Below are 22376 nucleotides of genomic sequence, written 5' to 3'. Positions count from 1 at the left end.
TAGATGAAACAAGCAAGACCTGCGTTAAGAAAGCCCAAATTTAATGCATACTAAATCTAGGAACAATGGCGAAGCTGAAGAAAATTAAAAAACAATCTAAAACAAAGAAAATGTACGCGTAAAACAGAAGAACACGAGTGAAGAAAATAAAAGACAAAGAAAGAGAGCGAGAGAGAGCAAAAACGAAACCAAACTAATTGCAAAACTGAACGAACGTGGTTGACGCACATTAAAAACCGTTTCAATTCCCCCAAAAAAAGAAACCAACCGCAGCGCCGCTTACCGATGAGCGCGCCATGCACTTAAAAGCTATAAAGCCACCATGCACAGAGTGCAACACGCTGGCAAAGATGGTATCAGAATCGTATTGTACGTATTGTGGGTGGGAACAAGCCAAAAACATGAATCCAAGCAAAGGGCTAGACAAACCGTCGCTCGTCTGGCAGGCCAGGCTTCTGCCATGATCTTGCCGAGAGAATGCAAAAAGAAAGCTAGGGAAGAACAACACATTATCTGGCAGCACAGTTCGAGCCGAATGAAGATCGGAACGATGGAAGAAAAAAGGTGAACGAAAAACATAAATTACAACAACATCCAGTGATGTACGAGGCTAGAACGGAGAAACCATGCAAAAGGAAACGAACAACAACTTACAAAGTGGTACTATACATGTAATTATATACTTACGAAACAAGCAAAAGGAAAATGAGAATCGCAACTGCGCGATATGCGAGCAGGAACAACTACGAACGGGAGAAAAAAAGGTGAAAACTTAAGAAAAATTATAAGACAAAATCACACTAATTGAAAAAAAATCTACATTTTGCATAAACAAGAACACAAAAAAGGATATTTATGCTTATTATTTTATCTCTGTAACAAAGCGTGTCATTGTCCATACATGTTATTAGAAGTTTCAACTGTTTGGTGTAATAAAAATTAAAACTAATGAATAAAGAAAAGTAAAAATTATTAATAAACACAGGTACGTTGTCGTTGTCTCCATTATGATGACATGTGTGCTACTCTACTCATCGTTTTAGATAGACAGAGAAACAAACGGTAAGTTCTAATGGGATAGTGGTCCTTAGCTTGTTAGGACGAACGAAGAAAATCCTTTCGCCGTTCACTGGCGTATAACATATGAAAAGGGCGCTTTTTCTGATCTACAGTTTATTTGTTCACTGCAAAAAATACAAAACTTGAATAAACATGATAAACCGCAAAGTTTGCAGTATACTCATTTTCACAAACAAACTAACCCACTAGAAATCCGTAGCTCAAAACTTCACTGATTTCTCAGCATAGGAATGAGAGCGAACGGTGTCGTTTAGCACCGTTCGTTTTTCCCTGTGACCTTCCTCTTATAAACATCTACTCAAAAATCAAGAAGGTTGAACATCTCGCTTATTATGATGAAGGAAAATGAGTGTCACGGCGAACGGATTTTCGTCGATCGCTCCAACGAGCTGAGGATCAGTAAGTATATCCTGATTATAATGCATTTCTTACCTAAGCTCATTTGGCTTCCATTACAGATCCATTACATCGAATATTAAATGCATATAGCTCTCTAAATAACAATGTCGATCTCAAAGTTAGTGTATATCTTCTTAAAATGATTCTTCGAGACACATATTCACGATCAGAAGCTTATAGTAATTTATTTCAATATTTATTATGTATTTATTTATTTATTTAATGATCTATTTAATTATTAATTTCTTAATTTATTAATTTATTAATTTATTAATTTATTAATTTATGTTGTTTTATATGTTTATTTATTTATTTTTATTTTTATTATATTTTTCATGAACATTTCATACTTTATTTGTTTATTTATTTATTTTTATTTATTTATTTATTAATTCAATTTGTTAATTATTTACTTATTATAATACAATATAATGCCTCACACCCGAAGAGGACTCCGTAAACAGCACTGCGAAAGGAAGGTGGACATTCTTCCTTATTCGTGACATGGCACAATGGATGACCAGAAAGCATGGAGATATTGACTTTTACGTCACGCAGATCCTTTCCGGCCACGGATGTTTTAAGAGTTATCTGCTACAAATTTCGGCACGCTTCTTCTCCTAGATGTCCATCGTGTAGTCACGTTGAAGAGACAGCGGAGCAGGTTATGTTTCGTTGCCCGAGATTCATCTCAGAGCGCCAGCAGTTAAACGCCAGAATGGAGTAGTTAAGATTGGTGGAATAGAGGTAAGCTCAACAAATCTGATCCAGTTGCCGTAGAGTGAGTGCCGCAGCACTGCCCCTCCTGCGAAGTAATACCGTGAGGGGATCCCGTGGGAGTGTGCGAAAGGGCCAAGGAGAGTTGTTTACTGGGTTAGAATATGCCCTTATGTCTTACAAAGATTTCTCTCCTTGCAAAAAATATACATACATACATACATTAACGTATACTAACATACATACGCTAAGCATTATTTTTCTCGTGAATTCAGTTAAACAATGGTGGAATTTCCTTTATTTTATTTTCCTTCATATCCATCCGAGGAGATGCATTTATGAGTTTTCTTTTTGTGTCCTGATCTCTAGAATTTTGTCCTAAATTTGCTAAAGGGATTCGAAAATATTGTTATCCCTATTACCATTCTTTTAAAATGTTGTTATGTTTTGTTATGTTAATCGGTCACATTTGCGAACAACATTTGCGAAATAACGACTTTTATTATTTTTAAGTCAAAGCTTATCAGTATGTGGTTTGTTAAGTCATGCAAGCTGACGACTAATGTTTGTATTGAAAAATGTACTCAAATTGGCGATTTTTAATGGGTTTATCTTAACCTGCACTAACGAAACGTTGATTGCTTTATGTATAATAGTATCCCATGAGTCAGTAGATAAAATTTGATACTTCTATCACTCGAACTCTAACTGTGTTTTCCAAAACAGTAAAACAACTTCGATCAGGAGCTTGCGCGATCAAACAACGGCACCCCTAAGCGTTTAAAACAGACATCGTGCGGCAGTTTCTGAGCGTCTTATAAGCCTGTTCCGGCATCTACTACAACTTGGCACTATTAGACAACAATCAGAGCATCGAAAGAAAGCCCGGTTCCGATTAACAGACGACCCTGAATGACTTGGGGTTCCAAAGGAAGCTGAAAATGAAGACCGAGGAACATGTGGCTACATTCCTGCAGAAGCTTGGCCGAGAGGTCTATGCAACCGACCAAACAGTGAAATAGTAACTGGGGAACATGAACAAACATATCAGGAGAATAGATTTTCTTATATCTTTATTATATATCAATGTTGTTCCTGAAAGTTTTCTAGTAAAGCTTCCTGCTCATCCAATGTACTGTGAACTAGATTATTGTGATAATAGTAATCTGTGTATTAGAAATACAGATGTTCCATAAGTTGATGGTGCACTCAATTTTTTCCGTTATCAATGTTTTGGTCAGTTTTTAAGCTAGACTTCAAATTATAATACCATTCGATCGTTATCTTTCTGAGCATCGATTAGAGCTTAAAGAAAACGATTATCATAATTTGTAGGTCTGAATTTGTAAGTGTTAATGACATAGGTGTTTTCGTCCCGTATTAATTTTCTTCGTGCATCGCGTCTGAATGTTTAGCGTCTTTGTAATAGTTGTGTGTAAGTGTGAGACTATGTAAATCTATGAAACGGGTATACATCGAGTCGGCTTACGAGATACGTCGATTCATTAAAAAATATACAAATATACAAACACCAACTTGTAGACAAGATCTGCAGTCGTATAAATGGAACTATCTTCTTCTTCTTCTTTGGCACAACAACCATTGTCGGCCAAGGCCTGCCTGTGCAAAATTATGGACTTAGCTTTAAGTGACTTATTTATTACCATAGCAAGATAGTCAGTCCTACGTACGAGACCGGCCCCATTTGATATCCTATTTTAATCTAATATTTTAAGCATTTCTTTCTGTATTATCTTGCCTTTATGCAGTAGGGGAATTAACACGTGTGAAGGCCCTAAGCGGTTACAGGAATGTAGACCTTTCTGATGAGTCGAGCGAGAAATTGTTCGAGGAATTCTAAACCAGAGAAGGACTGGGAAGCAAATTCTTTTGTGAGCGGACAGTGCGTTCCATTTCTCGGGTCCCTCGAGACCTCGAACGCTCGTGTTCTAGCTGCCCTTCGTGATTGGCACCGATGGTTCGACTGTTAGACTAGGCGTCTGCTGCTGGGGCTTCCACCGCTCGCAGACCGTATTCGGCATGCCAGGTTGGCATTCATCTTCGGGCTTCGTAACGGAAGTGTCAACTGTATTGTGCTGCTCTCGTAGGTTCAGTTGTACGTGCACCTCGGACTTCATTTGGCGACCGCGATCCCATGATCTGCATGACCCTTTTGATAAACTCCGTTGGTGACCTTTACCGTCAGCCCGGTACCACGGCGGTGGTTAATTAACCACCGAATCCGTATTACGTACCACTTGACTTGTGCGTACCTTGGCGTCTTTTTTGTTTTTGTTTAAGAGCATTCTCTGATTGGTTTATGCATCTACTCAGGCTCTGGCGCCAATAACGCGAAGCATTTTGAATTGAGTGAATTTATTAAATAAATTAACAAAAATAATGACAACATAATCGTCGCAAAAAGGCCAATCATTGTCGCATAAATTGAACAACTGTATGTTCACCTCGAATGTAATAATTAGCATTGCGGCCGGCCCGTTCTAACTCAACAAAACATAAAATCATAACATATACATAACAAAACAATTCAAATTGATAAAGAATATAAAGGACGGAAAAGGATCGTCAATGAAGATGTTTGTACATCGGCTCATTCAACCGTCAACCCAAACGTGCAAGAGTTCATTCACGGACTGCGATTATCTCGCACGACCTGTCATTGGCGTGATACCATGAGGATCTCAGTTCTTGTGTTTTTGACCATCGGTAGTTTTTTATTACTCGAAACCAAATTTAGAGCGACCTTTTTTGACTGAATAAATAAAAAAATTTAAACTAGCTTCAAACAAAAGAAAGTACCTGTTTACCAGTGGCGCTTGTTTTGCTAGGATCGCTTTCATCACAATCGAAATAAGAAATAAGTCATACAGTCACCTTACCTAAAATATCGCTCTTATTTGTTGTTTTTTCTGCTGAATTTTCATTTCAGTATCATGAAAAGGAAAGCCTCGAAAGTCTATACAGGCCGGCATGTCCGCGTAGGACGTTACGCCAAATAGAAGAAGAAGATCATAAAAAGGAATTATACAATATAACACATTACGAAAAAAAATGTACCAACTACGTAATGCACACATCATCTTGTACCAGAAACATATTGTACAATTGTATGATATACTTACGTAACATGCTTCCATATGAACGCTTTAGCGCGTTATTCCATTGCGATTTCGTGAACAAGAACGAACCTATCGATGAACAAAAACACGGTTTTGCTGGTAAACATTTGTGCTCCTTTTATTGCTATCCACCTCCAACTATATTACGTGCATGCCCTGGAATGTAACGCAACACAAAAAAACGTATCCTGTACTAAATTATGTGGGTTCAAATCTGAGCTAAGATATGAAGAGAAGCCGCCACAAAGAAACATTGCCGCCCTCCTCATATCACAACCATCAATTTCCTTCAAAAAAAAATAGCATAATAAATTTGAACGAAAACATGAGCGTCCTCTATATGACGAACCGATAAGCTTATCAGTTTGCTGGGACAGCGGTAGCACCACCTATATGTGAAACGTAAAGCCTATAATAATTAAAAAATATGACATCGACGCCACCTGTTTTACAGTAGGTAAAGCTTTTGTTATTGCAGTGTACGAAAAACGTATGCAATCTGCAATTTTAGTACAGCCCAATCTCGTTCTCAAATGTCGACTTGCTTACGCCTGAAGTGTATGCAATATCGATTGTACAGTTGGTTGATTTTGCACATTGCATATTTCGATAAATGAAATCGGTTTTACGCAGTGCTTTTTAAATTGAGTCAATTAGGAACACATTTGTGAAAAATCGACAAGATGAAAAAATAAATACAAACACTGTTTCCAGCAAAGGCATTTTGCGACACACAAATTATAAATTTCTTTCATATAATATAATATTTGCAATATGCAGGATTGTCGTTTCTATCACATTTCATGATGCACGTACACGAGCGCACGTATTAGGTTCGTTCTAGTCCACGTTCGAAAGCTTTAGAACTAGGAACGGAAGTTTCAATCTAGTAGATTCGGTTGGAATTATAATACCTATGAAACGGTCAGAAGAAAATAAGAATCACAAACGAGCTTATCAATGAAAATTATGATGATGATGTTCGATGATGATGTTCGATGATGATGATGATGATGATGATGATGATGATGATGATGATGATGACGTTGACGATGATGAAGACGATTATGATGATAATGGTCGGCAAAACTTTTTAGGTAAACGGCCAATTTTTTTATATTATCGACATCCGCGGGCCAGTAGAATGCAATGATTTTTTCATTTATTTTTTTATTCTTCTTCTTTGGCACAATATCCGTTGTCGGTCAAGGCCTGTCTGTACCACTTGTGGGGTTGGCTTTCAGTGACTTGCATATTATTACCATATCAGGATAGTCAGTTCTATGTACGGGGGCACGTTCTATTCGGGGCTTGAACCCTTGACGGGCATGTTGTTAAGTCGTTCGAGTTAACGACTGTACCCCGAGACCGGCTCTCTTTTTTAAATTGCGAGGTTATTAAATTTGAGATAAAAAATAGTACACAATGTGTTTGTAGTCAGACATTTCATTTCATGGTGTTTTTTACCATTTTCGCATTGCGCGCAGGGGCGCATTAAGCACTACGCAATCTCAAGAGGCCCCGAATAAAGGAACCAAACCCCCCCGGTTACAAGTAAATTTGCTGCTCTCTAGTTTAGAATTCCTTTTACAATTTCTCGCTCAACACCTACATTTGTGTGGCTGCTTCGGGCCTACACTCGTGTTAATCCGCCACTGTTTGCGCGAGCACTTCTTAAACAGGCCATTCTTTTTAAAAATAACGGTTTGAGTCGACTGGAGTCAGCAAGAGTTGATGTCGGAGATAAAATGCCTGATTGCAAACACATCGCAACGCACGTCTCCACCAGACCGACTCCGGACCACTCCGGACAACTCCAATTCCGGACCGACTCCGGCCGACTCCACATGACTCCAGACGATTCCAAGCGGCTCAGGATGGAGCCGTGGACCGAAGCCTAGCCGTTCGGAGTCGGTTCTGAAATTTTCGGATAAGGATCGAAGTCGGCTCTGGATTTTTGCTAACTTTACCCATCACTAGTTGACATACGCTGCCTCCCGATTTGGCTCTACCACGACCGACCGACCTTCCGGCAAGCTGCTATTTTGTCTTCTTCAGATTTGTTATCAAACAAATGGTTGGTGTCTCTCGTTTCAAAGCCGTGCTACCGATGTCTATTTTAAGAATAGTTAAATTAGCTGCAGGATCTGATTCATATTAAAATTGAAGCTATTCAAGTAATTTTCAGATATTTGCCAAATTATGGTGTTGTACTGTCATTAATCAAAATCATGCATATGTTTTACCGAAGTTTTCGTATCACTATGAAACTACTGTCAGCAACAATGGTATTTGTGCTTTAAAATGTTGTCAGAGTGCATTTATGCGTACATTCATTTTTACATTTTCAGTGAAATTGGCTCGCTAATGGTGAACCTGAATGATGTGGATTATGAACCGCCATGGTGCGTGTGAAATGAAAGCGTCTGGCAACGTCTTCCTTGATTCAAATTACGGCTTTATTCGATCAATCAAATAAAGCAGTATCGATCAATTTAATTAAATAATAAAAGTGTGACCGGTCTCGTGGCATCGTTCATTCTTAAACTGCCCGTCAATTGTCTTCGTATATTTTGTATCAATGAGTCTGCAAGCCAAGCATACCGGTGGCATTTAATTTTTTTGCTGATTGATTTCATTCTTTCGACGCAATACCTTTAGAATCACTATTTGAAAAATGAGCAATCCGTTGCTGACAAATTTTAAACTAATTTCTTCATATTTTATTCCTGGCCTGATGCCACGGTAAATAAATATTTTCTGTCGGTCAGTTCACCACCAGAGGCATTCTTAGCAGTTTTGCTCCAAGCCGACGCCAGTGTTATTTTGTTTATATTTCTTTATAATCGCGTCCACGTGCATTGAAGTACATTGGAATCCATTGTGGAAGTAGTTATCAACGCGATAACAACAGTGTTTTATCATATTGTGCTCGGAATTTCATTAAAATACGTATTTAATACCGTCCGGAATTAGAAGCAAAATTTTGTATATTGTTTTTAATTCGCGGACAACCTAAGCAAATTGTGATCAAATTGCATATACATATATATTTAGACAGTGATATTAACAAGAACAAAGATTCAGTGATCGTAATAAATCAACGACATTTGAATATAGATGTGACAAATCGCCTTAATGACCGTAAGGGGAAGATCGTCTATTCGCACATCAGTACTGCAGTTGAATTCATCTACGAGTACAAGAGAAAAACCACACTCGAAATCCGTTGTCAATAAAACCGTTGTCCTGTCGTTTCAGGAGGCCACCGACCACAGAATTGGTTGTCCGGTCCTTAAAATAAGTTAAAATAAAAAAAAATGTTCTCTCTAAGGGACATTACTGTCCAACAGGAATTCAAAGCCACTTTAGACGAGTCTCTACTACCAGAAAACAGATATGAAACTACGAGCGAGAGGTGGAATGCTCTAAAAACAAAAATAATAAACTGTGCAAGAAATATACTCCCACCACGTCGTGGCAACACCAAATCTGGCTGGTTCGACGATGAATGCAGACAAGTGACCGAACGTAAGAATACTGCATACCGAGCAATGCAGCAACGGCATAGAACGCGGGCATGTGCAGAGGAATATTCACGGCTTAGACGCGAAGAGAAACGAGTTCACCGCTCCAAGAAGCATGCTTTGGAAGAGCAAAACATGCGGGAACTCGAGCAAACCAGAGAGGCGTACGGACCGACACGAAAGTTTTACCAAGCGATAGCAGGTCACCGAAACAACGTTGTACCTAAGGTAACCTGCTGTCGCAACAAGGATGGAGATCTGGTCAGTAACCAGCCAGAGGTCCTCTCGCGGTGGGCTCAGTACTTTGATGAATTACTCAATGACCAATTTAGCGAACAGCTAGAAGTGCCACTAGCAGATAATGTCATGCTACTGCCACCTAGCATAGAAGAAACACGAAAGGCTATCCGTCGGCTGAAAAATAACAAGGCACCCGGAACCGACGGAATTGCAGCCGAACTGGTCAAGAATGGAGGTGCACGACTAGAAAACGAGATTCATCAAATTGTTACTGAGGTGTGGGATAGCGAATCGATGCCTTGTGATTGGAATCTCGGCATCATCTACCCCATATACAAGAAGGGAGACAGGTTGGACTGCAACAACTACAGGGGTATTACGGTGTTGAATACTGCCTATAAAATATTCTCCCTGATCCTTCAGGATCGCCTTGTCCCGCACGTCGAAGAGATAGTAGGAAACTATCAAAGAGGATTCCGAAACGGAAAATCTACCACTGATCAGATCTTCGCCATGCGGCAGATCTTGGAGAAGATGCCTGAATACAGACACGACACATACCATCTCCTCATTGACTTCAAAGCCGCATATGATAGCATAGCCAGGGTAAAACTGTATGACGCTATGAGCTCTTTTGGAATCCCGGCCAAACTGATAAGGCTAGTTAGAATGACTATGACCAACGTCACATGCCAGGTGGGAGTGGATGGAAAACTCTCAGGACCTTTTGCTACCACCAAGGGTCTGCGCCAGGGTGACGGGCTTGCCTGTCTCCTATTCAACTTGGCGCTAGAGAGGGCCATCCGCGACTCGAGGGTGGGGACTACGGGAACCATCTTCTATAAGTCAATCCTGGTTCCCAGATCCTGGCATACGCTGATGATATAGACATCGTTGGTCTGCGGCTCTCCTATGTAGCAGAAGCCTACCAAGGGATCGAGCAGGCGGCAGAGAACCTCGAATTGCAGATAAACGAGGCAAAGACCAAACTGATGGTGGCAACATCAGCGGACCTACCAATAAATAATCAGAATCTACGTAGGCGTGATGTACAGATAGGTGAACGCACTTTTGAAGTCGTCCCACAATTCACCTATCTGGGATCAAAGGTCAGCAACGACAATAGCATGGAAGCTGAGTTGCACGCAAGGATGCTGGCTGCCAACCGGTCATACTACAGCCTGAAAAAGCAGTTCACCTCAAAGAACCTGTCGCGACGGACGAAGCTGGGACTATATAGTACCTATATAGTACCAATACTCACATACGCCTCTGAGACATGGACACTGTCCAAATCTGACGAAGCCCTCTTAGCCGCGTTCGAGAGGAAGATGATCAGAAGGATACTTGGCCCCGTATGCGTGGAAGGACAATGGAGGAGCCGCTATAATGACGAGCTATACGAGATGTACGGCGACCTCACTGTCGTACAGCGTATACAGGGTTTCCCACGATTTATTGGTTGGTTCCCATCAATTTTTGGTGGGTTCCCATATTTTTTTGGTGCGTTCCCACGATTTTTTGGTCGTTTCCCAGAATTTTTTGGTCCAATTGTATTGATATCCAATTGGAAAATACCAATAAAATATGGGAACGAACCAAAAATCTATAGGATACGACCAAAAAATCGTGGGAACGCACCAATAAATCATGGGAACTGACCAATAAATCGTGGGAAACCCTGTAAAGCTCGCCAGGCTCCGGTGGGCTGGCCATGTTATACGCATGGAAACGGACGACCCAGCCCGTAAAGTCTTTTTAGGCCGTCCACAAGGACAGAGGAGGCGTGGTAGGTCCAAATTGAGGTGGCAAGATGGCGTGGAGGCGTCCGCCATTAAGGCCGGGATAACGGACTGGCAGACGAAGGCGCGAGACCGTGAGCGGTTTCGGACACTCCACTTCGGAGGCAGGCCAAGACCGCAAAGCGGTTGTAGCGCCGGATAAGCAAGTAAGCAAAAAAAGATGTAGTGTATGTGTGTAAAAGTCAAGATAATTGTCGAAATTTCGTCCAAAGTCGAAACTGTCCGGAATGTGAATCAAAATATCGTTATAATTTCAATCAGTTTTTGCAATGTTTCTAATAAAATTATTGGAAATCTTTTATTTTTCGTCAAATTTAGAAGTTTTGTTATAGTTAACTGAGATAAGTAGAGCTACGGCCGATTAAATTTGAATTAGTGATAAAATATAAAATGCCAAAAATGTCTGTACCAATATTGACAATATATCATTTGACCGTAGAAAGCGATTCACACAAACAGTTTAAAATCGACAATTTCTTGTTTTTTTTTGTTCTAAATTGGCGAGTGTTGAAACGTTTTTCTGTTCGTTATTTCAAAATGATCTTTAATGTTTGCACTCATTTTCATGATTTTTTGTATGTTGATGCATTAAAAGAACCTTAGCGTTCATCTCTTGTGATCCGGTTTATTTATTTTTTTCACGTGAACTGATCCGTACGGTTCTGGTTCATTTGGAACACTTCTAGTGCAGACAGACCTTGACCGTTATAAATAATAATATTAATAATAATAATAATAATAATAATAATAATAATAATAATAATAATAATAATAATAATAATAATAAATAATAATAACAATAATAATAAATAATAATAATAATAATAATAATAATAATAATAATAATAATAATAATAATAATAATAAAAATAATAATAATAATAATAATAATAATAATAATAATAATAATAATAATAATAATAAAAATAATAATAATAATAATAATAATAATAATAATAATAATAATAATAATAATAATAATAATAATAATAATAATAATAAGAATAAGAATGAAACGTGAGTAGAGCTTGTTTGTAGGAGTATTTTTCTTGTTATTAATTCGTATTGCAATAATTTTAATTTAGTTTTAAAATTATATTCAATTTCTTTTTGGTTTATATTCACACCTCTTCCTTTTGAATAAATTAAATAAAAACAGCTTTAAATAATGTTTTTTTTTTGCAAATAACAACCAACCATCCTAACGAAAGCGTACAGATCGCTTCCTAATGCCATCGGTTTGACGCGCATATTGTTACTTGGGACCCTTGCCTCACGCATACACAACAAGCGAGCGCGTAAGGCTGCGCTCTAGCATATGGAACCGTGCGACGAACACTCTATCGCCCATATTGTGCTGCGTTGGGAAACAACCTTTCTTGGCCTTTGGAAAACCGCTTTCTGGCTGCTCCCGGAAGCACAACACTCAAACATGCATCCCGAGCAAATAACCACCCAATCGCGCACTGTACAACATGCACGTGTTTGAAAAAGAAACTCAAGCCGTACGACAGTCTCTAGCTACAGCACAGTCTCAGTAACAATGTTGTGAATGTATTGCAGGGACGTTGTGTTGTGGCGCAGTCTTTTTTTTTAAACAAAACCGAACCCTTAGTACGGTAAAGACGTCCCCGCACCAGTGTCTCGTGCGCTTCGCTCCTCTCCGAACGTTCGCGTTAGGGTACGTTCGTCGTGTTTCGCACACAAAAACAAAAAAAACAAAACGCCGTCTTATCTTCGCTCCGACCCATGCGCGAGGGATGCCAAGATTAGCCGAGCCGAGATTTTGTGTCTGACCGGCCGTGCTGAAAAATTCTCTACTCTCCCGTATTGGGCAGGGTGAGAATCTAACGCGCCTGTGTGTGTGTGTGTGGTTGTGGGGATAGAGCGTTAGAGGGGTGGGCAGGGAAGGGTGGAAAAATCAAAAACTTGTTGCACACTCCGCCGGACCAGACCGTTGCGATGTGTGTGCTGACCTACAACAACTTTCCTTTCCCAGCCCTACTGCCCCAGCCTACCGAACCGTCCGCTCCGGTGGGGCAGCGTGCTCATCGATGTGTGCGAGCTGAAAAGGGCCGTGCGCGTGTGTTTGTGCGAAATGTATGTGTGTGTGTGTGTGAGTGTGTTTGCGTAAATGCACATTTATCAGTGCAGTTCCGCGTACTCGCCGCTTCGCAATCGCAATCTGGTCTTTAATCGAGGAGGCAACATTTGACCATCGCTCGTTGGCAGTTGCCGTTTACTACTGGGGCGGGTGTAACGAAGCGCACAACAGCAGCACGGATCTTGTGCTTTAACGGTGAGACGACGGTAAAGGTAGCGCAAAAAAGGTCCTCAAGAATGCACAATGTGTGCAAAGGTGCAGTGAAAACAAAAGCGTTGTGCGGGTGTTTTAAGCAAAGGTTCTACAAGTGCGTATACCAAAGTTGACAAAGTGCGCGAAATCGGACTGTGCCAAGAAGTGCCGGGAACAAAACAAAACAGCTACAACAACAACAACAAACAATCGACACACACACACACAGAGATGTGTCGTCGTGAGTGGTAAAGGGCAGTGAAAGAATACGAACGTAATGTGCGCAAAAAAAAACATTCAATTTTACAGTGCGAATTTGATTATTCAACGATGCAATTGTATTTGAATGTACTGCCGGTTTTGCACTTCCCAATACACACAAACACACACACACACACACCTGCCGTTCGTTCTGTTCCCTTTTTTGTGGAGTCGAGACGGGTCGAGCCACTCGAGCCGTCAAATGCCGAGGACACACACGTGTGAAGGGGAAGAGCGGTGTAATGGTAATGAGACTGTCGTAGCGAGGGGGGGGGGTGGATGAGAGTAGGAAGGGGGAGGAAGGGGGAGTGCTCCATTGGCGTCGTTGCATCCGCTGCAGCGCGCGGTGTGTGCATCCAAGACGTTTTCGCTTCGGTCGTTCAATAATAAAAAGTGTGCATCGAAACCGCACACACCTTTCCCCTCCTCTCCTACGATCAACTTCTCTCACACTCTCTCTCTCTCACACACACACATCCACTCGGGCGAATCAGCTCCATGGGGCGCAGACGGCTCTTCGATGGTGTGTATGCGTCGCGCGCCACCTTCACGCACACAACGAACCCGCTCCTTATAATTAATGCAACAATGTTGCTCCGTTTTCATTACCTGTTTTGCTTCCCACCGACAGCACCGCACTGTGCCTCTCCCTTCGCACGCCCTCTCCCTCCCCCCTTCCTCCCTTTTTGCATCGTTACCCCTTTTTGCGTCGATGCACATCCATCCTCTCTCTCTCACACGCACTGGTATTTCTTTCTCCCCCCCATTGCTCCAACCCACCTCAATCACCCCCCCGCCCCTCCCCCTTCCGCAAACTTCGCCTACAGCCCATCCAACTGCTCTAATGCTACCATTTCCCCGTTTTTCGCTGCCTTCGGTTCGGAGAGCCGCGTGTTGTCATGGTAGCGTTTGCGTTTGGCCGTCTTTTTTGCCTTCATCTTTTGCGCCCAGCGTGTTTGTATGCGTGTTTGTCACTGGTGTGTGTGTGCGTCTATGTGTGAGCATAAAAAAAGCATAACGCGACGAAGTGTTTGCTAGCAGGCGGCGGCGGCGGCGGCTCGCTGGGCAGTGTCGGTTCGTTTTCGCGTTTTCGTTTTGACGGCTTGTTAGGGCGCTGTTCGGTGTTGTTGTGGTGGCGCCGTCGGTGTACGAAAATCAAAACAACAAAACATATGTTTTTCGGAAAGTTCCACCCCAAAGGGTTTTGCGCGCACGGAGCGCCGCTCGGTGGAGCGCATTGTGTATCTGTGTGTGAGAGAAACAGAGAGAGAGAGAGAGGGGAGAGTGTGTGTGTGTGTGGGAGGCAGAGGCTTGCCGCCAAATATTGTTGCATTTTGCGTGGCATTGCGTGGGGTTCTGCGGGCTGGTGAATATCGGTGTGTGCGAGCGATCGTGTGTGGGCGGGGGTTGCCGGACGGTCGGTACATTTATCAAACGTGAGACACGTGCGTTTTTTTGTTGGTGTTGTTGCGCTTCATGTTATCTGTGTGTCGCAGTGATAAGGTTCGAGCAGCTCAGCGCCGATTGCACTGCAGAGTGGTGTGCAAAAATCATGTTCGTTATACCTACGATGAAGTTATCAGTCTGGAGAGAAAGATGCAATTATGTTGGATAGTGTCGATTATTTATCGAACGAGTAGTGTGACGATCAGAGCTGATAAAAAACACTAGCAGACTGTCATTTCCATCAGCTTAATTTATTGCATTTCTCACTGTTGCTAGGGCTGTTTGGCATCTCTTCTAGTTGTACATTTGTCGGTGTAGTGATTGTAACGAATGATTTAATCAATGATTGTTCGAAGGAAAGAATCGAAAATGAAATTATTTTTTGTTACGAGCATGTTAACCTCTTTCATCGTCATTTCGCTCGCTTTGACTTTGTTGTTTACAGTCTTACTCTTTTGTATATTTATACAAACTATTATAACTATTGATTATAAATTGATTTAACATAATAGCATTATTTATTATTTTCCTGCAAATATTCTTTGGAGAGATTTTTTTATCTTATTTTGAAGAATTATGTTTTGCTCATTCATTATTTGAATATGTGGCAACAGTTTGTAACAGCCGTTAACTTGTTGCATAGCAGTTCAATTCTGGACTATACAAAAGGGTAAAAATGTGGCATTAAAATCTATGTACGGTACTCGCAAACCGAAAAATTTAAAATCATTTCGATTGTACAAAGTACGCAATTACACTCTGTTTTATTCCTTTACATAACTTCCTATCATGTTCGTACATTTCATTTCATTGCTTGTTAAATATAGGTTAACACTTCGCTCAGGATCCGTTTATTGTATTGTATTCTATTGTACTAACACCAGTTTTAACACCATTTTTCCATTCCTTCCTGAGATCCTTCGAATCGTGCGAAATTTGATCCTTGAGCGGTCCACTTGTCTCACCGTTTATTTCTACTAATGTTCACCGAGGCACATAACACACACACACACGCCCCCGGACACACACATTGATAGTTCAACCCTTGTCTGAATGATTGTAAACGCCTCGTATCACCATCGGGGCGACCCCATCCCACATTGACTGCCCTTTGCAAAAAGAAAAGAGAAAAGTACACACTCTATCCGTGCTAAGTGCAACAGTGTGTGTGTACAATACGTGTCCTGGTGTGAGTGCGAGTAAGCGAGAGTGGGAAAGAGACGACAAATTGGGGGTGCAAAATGTGTCAGTGTGTGTGTGCGTTAGTGGGGAGCACGATCGTACATGCATACACGTGCTCGGTCGTCTCCATCGCGTACAGTGCGCGCATGCTTGTGTGTGTGTGTGTGAGAGAGTGTGTGTAAAAGCAGCCGAGAAGATGCAGGGTTCGCTGCCAATGCAATGAGGGGGGCACATTGGGTTTGTGCGAAAATGTTTGCCAAAGCTCGATCAAAAGGGCAGCAGTTCGTTCACACATACCATCGCAGCGTTAGCAAACAGCCGCCACTGCTCACCCTGCCCGCCCTACGACGGAGACGAGCGGCAGCCGACCCGCGCGGACAGCGTTCCCCGTTGCGGGTATGGGGCCGACGCGACGCGTTGCGAGTGTATGTGTGTACGGGCGCGCGAGCGAGACGGACGGCGAACGGTGGCGCGCGAGCGAGACGGACGATTGACTTCGCCTCAACTCTGTTGCATTGCGTGTCGGCGATGCACTTGGCGAACTGCAGTTTGTTCCGCAGCATCGTTCCCATCGCATCGCATCGCGCGCTACAACCGAGACGACCGTAGCTGGCCACGGACGAGCGTCGGGAACACATACAACACTCCTGTGCTGTCCGCCGTCGACTTCGAAAGGCACCCAAACCGCGCTCGCTCTTTCTCTGTGTGTGAAGCGCAGCAGAAGCGTGCAGTCGACATTCGAGCATCCGTTCGGGCAGTGCGTGTGGTACGTGCGGCAGTGCAGTGGGCCGCCGGTAAAAGTGTACATCGTTGCTATGTCGACGATCGCCTACTAAGGAAATTGCGTCCAATGTCCCAGTGTCAGTAACGCGCGTGTCGGAGAAGCAAACAGCCACGGCGAACGCAACGGAAAAGAAAACGTTTGTAAACGCGCTAGTTGAAGCGAACGAGAACTTTAGTGTGTTGGACAGGATTTCTCTGCTAAAACCCGGAAACTTTACGTTCGGATCGGTGAGCTGTGCCGTGTGTGAGAAGATAGCCTTAGCGGTGACGGCTTGGCTGAGAAAGGGGCCGCCCAATAATCCTGAACGGCCGTGCGTAAATAGAGATTGCCGTGCGCGTGTGGTTAAATCAGCTCCCAATAAAACTCGTTGACGGCGCTTGACAAAATACAGCCGCCCAATCGGTAGCAGCGGCCCAGTCAGTATCGGACTGCAAAAAAAAAAACTGCCAGTTTTGATAGTGTGAGGAAGAGTGCGGCCAACGCGCACACGTGTAGTTTACGCCAGCTGATAACGCTTTCGGCGGCAGCCTCCAAACGCACAACTCGCAGGCGGTACGCGACACAGTTCCAAGTCAAAAAGCGTGAAAAAACGCCTGCATCCCCAACAAACACACATACACGCATGCGGCCGATAGAAAAGTAAATATTCACCACCGCTTGGGGAAATTGCGATAAGTGAAGGGCGGTGAAGACACGGCACAGATATTCGACTGACCGCATATAGAGGCGCGAAAAGTGTAGAATTAAATGGGTAGAAAATAAACACTCCGCGTTGCGTTGTGATGTGTGATGTGCGGATTGGAGCGAGTCACAATCCTCTGGCCCTGCGCCCGTTGCAGTGAAACCCGCGTGGACGGAATGCAATTTTTATCTATCTCGTGTGTGTGTTGAAGGGGTTTGTTGAAACTGGAAAATCAATTGTGAAGAAAAAAAATTATCAGTGATTGTGATGGTGTATTTTTGTTGTCGTTAACAGTGTGCTGGGAATGAGATTAAGATTGTGCGTGTGCGTGTAGTACTTGCCTGGCGAGCAAGAAGATATGAGATACCCGCTCATTCAGTAACAAAATTAGTGTGATCGTGTGTGTTTTATGTGATTGTGCAGTGATGGTTGTCCAATTAATGTAAAGATAGCAGATTTAAGAAATTTATGAAAAGGAGTGCTTCAAAAATATATATTTGGTAAGTAGATACGCAAACTTTTTTGTAATCCTCCTAAGGACAGTCAGGCCGTGTCGCTGTAAAATTTGTATATTTTCCAGGGAAATCATTAGTCATTTACTGATTGCTAGTTTTTTTTAATGTAAAATGTTGCAACAAATTTTATAAAACAATAAACTAAATGTGCAGCAGATAACTGAAATGACGAAAACTAAAATATTTATTTTTTCCAGGCATGAAATTTTGTACCTTTTTTTTTTTTGCTTTTCGTAACGTTGACTATCAAGATACAATTTTTTACAAGACGTTGACTAACTCCAACGTTTGTCTAGGATTGTAATACACATTGCTTTCATTGATTGCAATAGAATTTGATTAGATTGTTTTCAAGGAAAAAAATATTCCACAATGATTGAATTTTATGCATTTTGTGTGTTGCTGCTACACTAGTTAAATGTATTGATAATTTTATTATTGTCTAAATATATAAATGTGTTATAAATTTTATGGGAATGTCTTTTTGCCGTTTTGTTTTCCATAACCATTCTGTTAATTTGGTTTCAATGCTTTTGGAATGTCAAATAAGCTTTATCCAGCATACATAAACTGAAATATTCAATAACACAATTTTCATTATTTTCAATGGTGCTATGCTTTGGTCATCATAGCAGAAGTGAAAAAATGCTAATTTTAAATATTCCAATGTATTGAAATATTACAGGAAATGAAAATAATGTATATCATGTCTTAAATAAGATGTTAAATGGACAAGATCATAATCAGCCAAAATAGTCAATTACTTCAATTAAAATATGAGATCTTAAAAAATACCCCTGTGCAGGTGATTGGCTGCAGCAACAAGCAATTGCGGTTCTTTGTCATTGCAGTTATATATATTTCAAAGATATATCAACAAAAATATGCTTTTTAACATTTGTTAGATACATATAAACTTTTGCGAACAATACAAAATTATGTAATTCTGAATTTTAACACCATAAAAAATGCAAGAAACATGGCCTGTGTATTTTGTTTTCTTCACATTTTTTTGTCATAGTATTAAATTATATTAAATGATGTATATGATCCCTTCGATCGAATTCTAATGACACTTGATCGAAACAAATAAAATATTTGTGAAGATGTGATTTTAGTAGCTTTCATATAGCAAGGCTTGTTTAAAATGTTTTATGGTGAGCGAAGATCTAGTGTGACCTTAAATTATAAAACAGCTATGTCCATATCAAATTTCATTGGTTTTTTATTACAAGGAACGACCATATTGCTATTAAAAAAAAATTTTTTTATGATGAATTGCCAGACTTCAATGCTCGCACTTATATTAATTATCATGTTTATTATTTTACTGTCATCTGGTCATTGGGTGTTTAGATTTATTGTAATGTGTATAGTAATATTACGTTGGAACGCCTACATCATCTTTATGAATTGTGTTTAGTATGACAACAATAAAGGCTATACAAATTCTAAATGGTTCTTCCGGTACGTTTGATTGCAGATCTACCAAACCCTAGCACCATCGCTTCCTCGACCAACCAATACCGACAGCCCGAGAACGATCGTACCCGAGTGGAAAACACATTGTATTTTCGCAGCAAAAACAACACAGAAATCTTTAAATATTTTAAGATAAACTCCATGTCCCGACAAATCTGCTTTTTTGCGATTACATAGTAAAGAAACACAGTAGCGAGGAGCTTACTTTTGCTCGTGCTCGTACCACCTTTTAAAAAAAACCCGGAGGGACAATGCCGCAACGCACCACGGCCAACGATTTGCGCGAGCTCGATGTAGCGCCGGCAAGTGTAACGTTTGACCAAGCTTCCAGATGTTGAGAGTCGGAGTCACAATACGTCCACAACTGTCGGTTCGTCCAATCTGTACATTGTGTGGTCGGTGCTTGGTGGGAATGACAACGGTGTGTCCTCTTCGAAGGTGCTAAAAGGAAGCTCGCTGACGAGGCGGTAGGGTGTGAGAGTTTGGCCAGTTTGTTGTTGCGCTTGTGTGGGGTGCAGCAGGGAAAGCATTAGTCGAGAGGTAGAGACACACAAGCTACTTGGGACCGTGAAATACGCCGCGCGAAACAGTAATAACATAACGTACCGTAAGCCGAAGCGATCGAATCGTGTAATCGCAGCGGTGTCGTGTTTTTTCCTCCTATATCGAGAGGCCAACCGATACATCCAGGTGCATTCGGCGGCATAGATAACCCAGCATTAAGAGTCGGAATTGGCTCTCGAACGCAACAGTTTGATTGATATATAGGCAAGGCGTAGTCAGAGAGGTGCTGTGAACGAGAAGAAAGTAAGGCTAGCAGGAGAAGCGCAAGTTGAGGAGGGGTGTCGCAGGGTTGACGTAGACGTAGAGCTTGTTTGGAAGGCATACGCGGAACCACACGGGCGTGTGGTGCATCTTGAATGGTGTCACAGGACCGCTGGACGGAAGCAATGTCCGACTCCGGGTACGATTCGCGCACGGACGGCAACGGTGCGGCCAGCTCGTGCAACAACTCGCTGAACCCGCGGACGCCGCCGAACTGCGCCCGTTGCCGCAACCACGGGCTGAAGATCGGGCTGAAGGGCCACAAGCGGTACTGCAAGTATCGCGCCTGCCAGTGCGAGAAGTGCTGCCTGACGGCCGAGCGGCAGCGCGTGATGGCCCTGCAGACGGCGCTGCGGCGCGCCCAGACCCAGGACGAGCAGCGGGCACTGAACGAGGGCGAGGTACCTCCCGAGCCGGTAGCTAACATTCACATACCAAAGCTATCAGAGCTGAAAGACCTGAAGCATAATATGATTCATAATTCTCAGCCGAGATCGTTCGATTGCGACTCCTCCACCGGATCGATGGCGTCCGCACCGGGGACCTCCAGCGTGCCACTGACGATACACCGACGGTCGCCGGGCGTACCGCACCACGTGCCCGAGCCGCAGCATATGGGAGGTAAGTACGATCATGCGTCTTCATTTCTTCTTTTTTTTACAACTACTCCAGTCTGTTGAGGATTTAACACACTTTTTCATACATATTTACCATTGGGATAAAAACTGAGGCTCGCATAGAGTTTCTTCGAATGGTTCGAATCATGCACCGAAAACACTTGCAAGACTATGATTTGCTCCAACATCACGCAAAGTGGATCATCTCCAAAGTGAGCGCATCTTTAATGCTCAGATTGCGCACCAGAGATCCTCCAGTTCCCACGGATTGGGCCTGTGCTACATTTTATTGGTGCGCTTAGGCACTGCCTCAAATTGGAGCATCCCAGCACGGTACGCACGAGGAACGGCTGCACTCAGACAACGGTCGGAAATCCGTGCAATCCCGGGAGGGGACCGGTTTTAATGCTGTTTGGTCTACGTTGCCTCGCTAAGCCTACCTTCCGGGATCTCTGCAAACATTTTCGCTCACCTGCCACTTCGTTAGATTGTAGTTCCCGTCGCGAGGACAGTGTCGGGAGTTCGGTGGAGCACTGCGCTAGGCTCCAGAGAGGAGGTTACGAATGCCTTGGAATGGACGCCACACACTCTTTTTGTGCGTACTTCCACCACACGTTACCTCGACGATTACCCTGGTGGCCTGGTGTACCTTGTGTTTAGCGTTTACGTCTCACTTCGTATGTGTTTCACCCATCACCCTTCGTTTCGTTGTTGGGGGCTCTGCTTTTTTCTGCTTCTTTTGTACTCCCTCTCACACCACTGCTGCTTGCTCCAGCTCGTCCGATTCTTTTTTCGCATCGTATTACCATAATTATATTATTTAATTATCTACTTCTTTTCGAACGGTGGCGATGGAGCCCGTCCCTCTCTCTCTTTTTCCCTCTTTTCCCTCTCTTTGTCTTGCACTGTGTTCGTTTGTTTTACTTGTTTGCACGCTTGGACAATGCTTGTTTCTTATGCATCATCCCCCATTGGTACATTCTTTAGCAAGACGCGTATCCTTTCGCCTGCATGCAGAACCGTTTAAGTGCGCCCAGGTCCGGAGTGAGACGAAATTGATCAGAATTCAGACACACCTCGTTATGGGGCCGATGATGTACCGCCATGCTGTCGGACGCATTGGTTTGGCGACGAAGGTGTTTCGGTGCCCTGGTACTACAAATAATGGCAAACGGTCACTGGCGTATGCGTATGCTTCTTCGCCCCGGTTCGGTTTGAACGGATCGGTGATAGCAAAAACACGTAAAAGCGATATTTTGTAGTGGACTTTGGTAAACAATAAGGTTCCGGCTGTAGTTGGATCTTGTTTTTCTAGGTACGGAATGTCTGGTGTGCAAGGCAGACGTTCTTCAGGGGTCCTGTGCGCGATAAAACGCAAAGG

The 22376-nt window shown here is 42.4% G+C and overlaps 1 protein-coding gene across 9 annotated transcripts in view; it reads left to right on the top strand.

Moving 5' to 3' along the window:
- The first annotated feature begins 12531 nt into the window (after positions 1-12531).
- Positions 12532-22376, top strand: part of LOC120896982 — an 89173-nt gene continuing 79328 nt past the window's right edge. Inside the window, exons 1-3 of one of the 9 annotated variants that reach the window (XM_040301542.1) lie at positions 12532-12586; positions 17851-18056; positions 19555-20999. In XM_040301542.1, coding sequence (XP_040157476.1) covers positions 20474-20999 — 526 coding nt within the window. In that variant the 5' untranslated portion in view covers positions 12532-12586; positions 17851-18056; positions 19555-20473. Of the gene's footprint in view, positions 12587-13075; positions 13222-16620; positions 18057-19554; positions 21000-22376 lie in introns of those variants that run through there. The other 8 variants (XM_040301537.1, XM_040301539.1, XM_040301540.1 and 5 more) reach the window with 8 other exon arrangements.

The sequence above is a fragment of the Anopheles arabiensis genome, chromosome 2 (assembly GCF_016920715.1).
Source record: "Anopheles arabiensis isolate DONGOLA chromosome 2, AaraD3, whole genome shotgun sequence".
Taxonomy (NCBI): domain Eukaryota; kingdom Metazoa; phylum Arthropoda; class Insecta; order Diptera; family Culicidae; genus Anopheles; species Anopheles arabiensis.
Note: the sequence above shows the minus strand (reverse complement) of the source record. Positions and strands in the feature narration are given on the sequence as shown.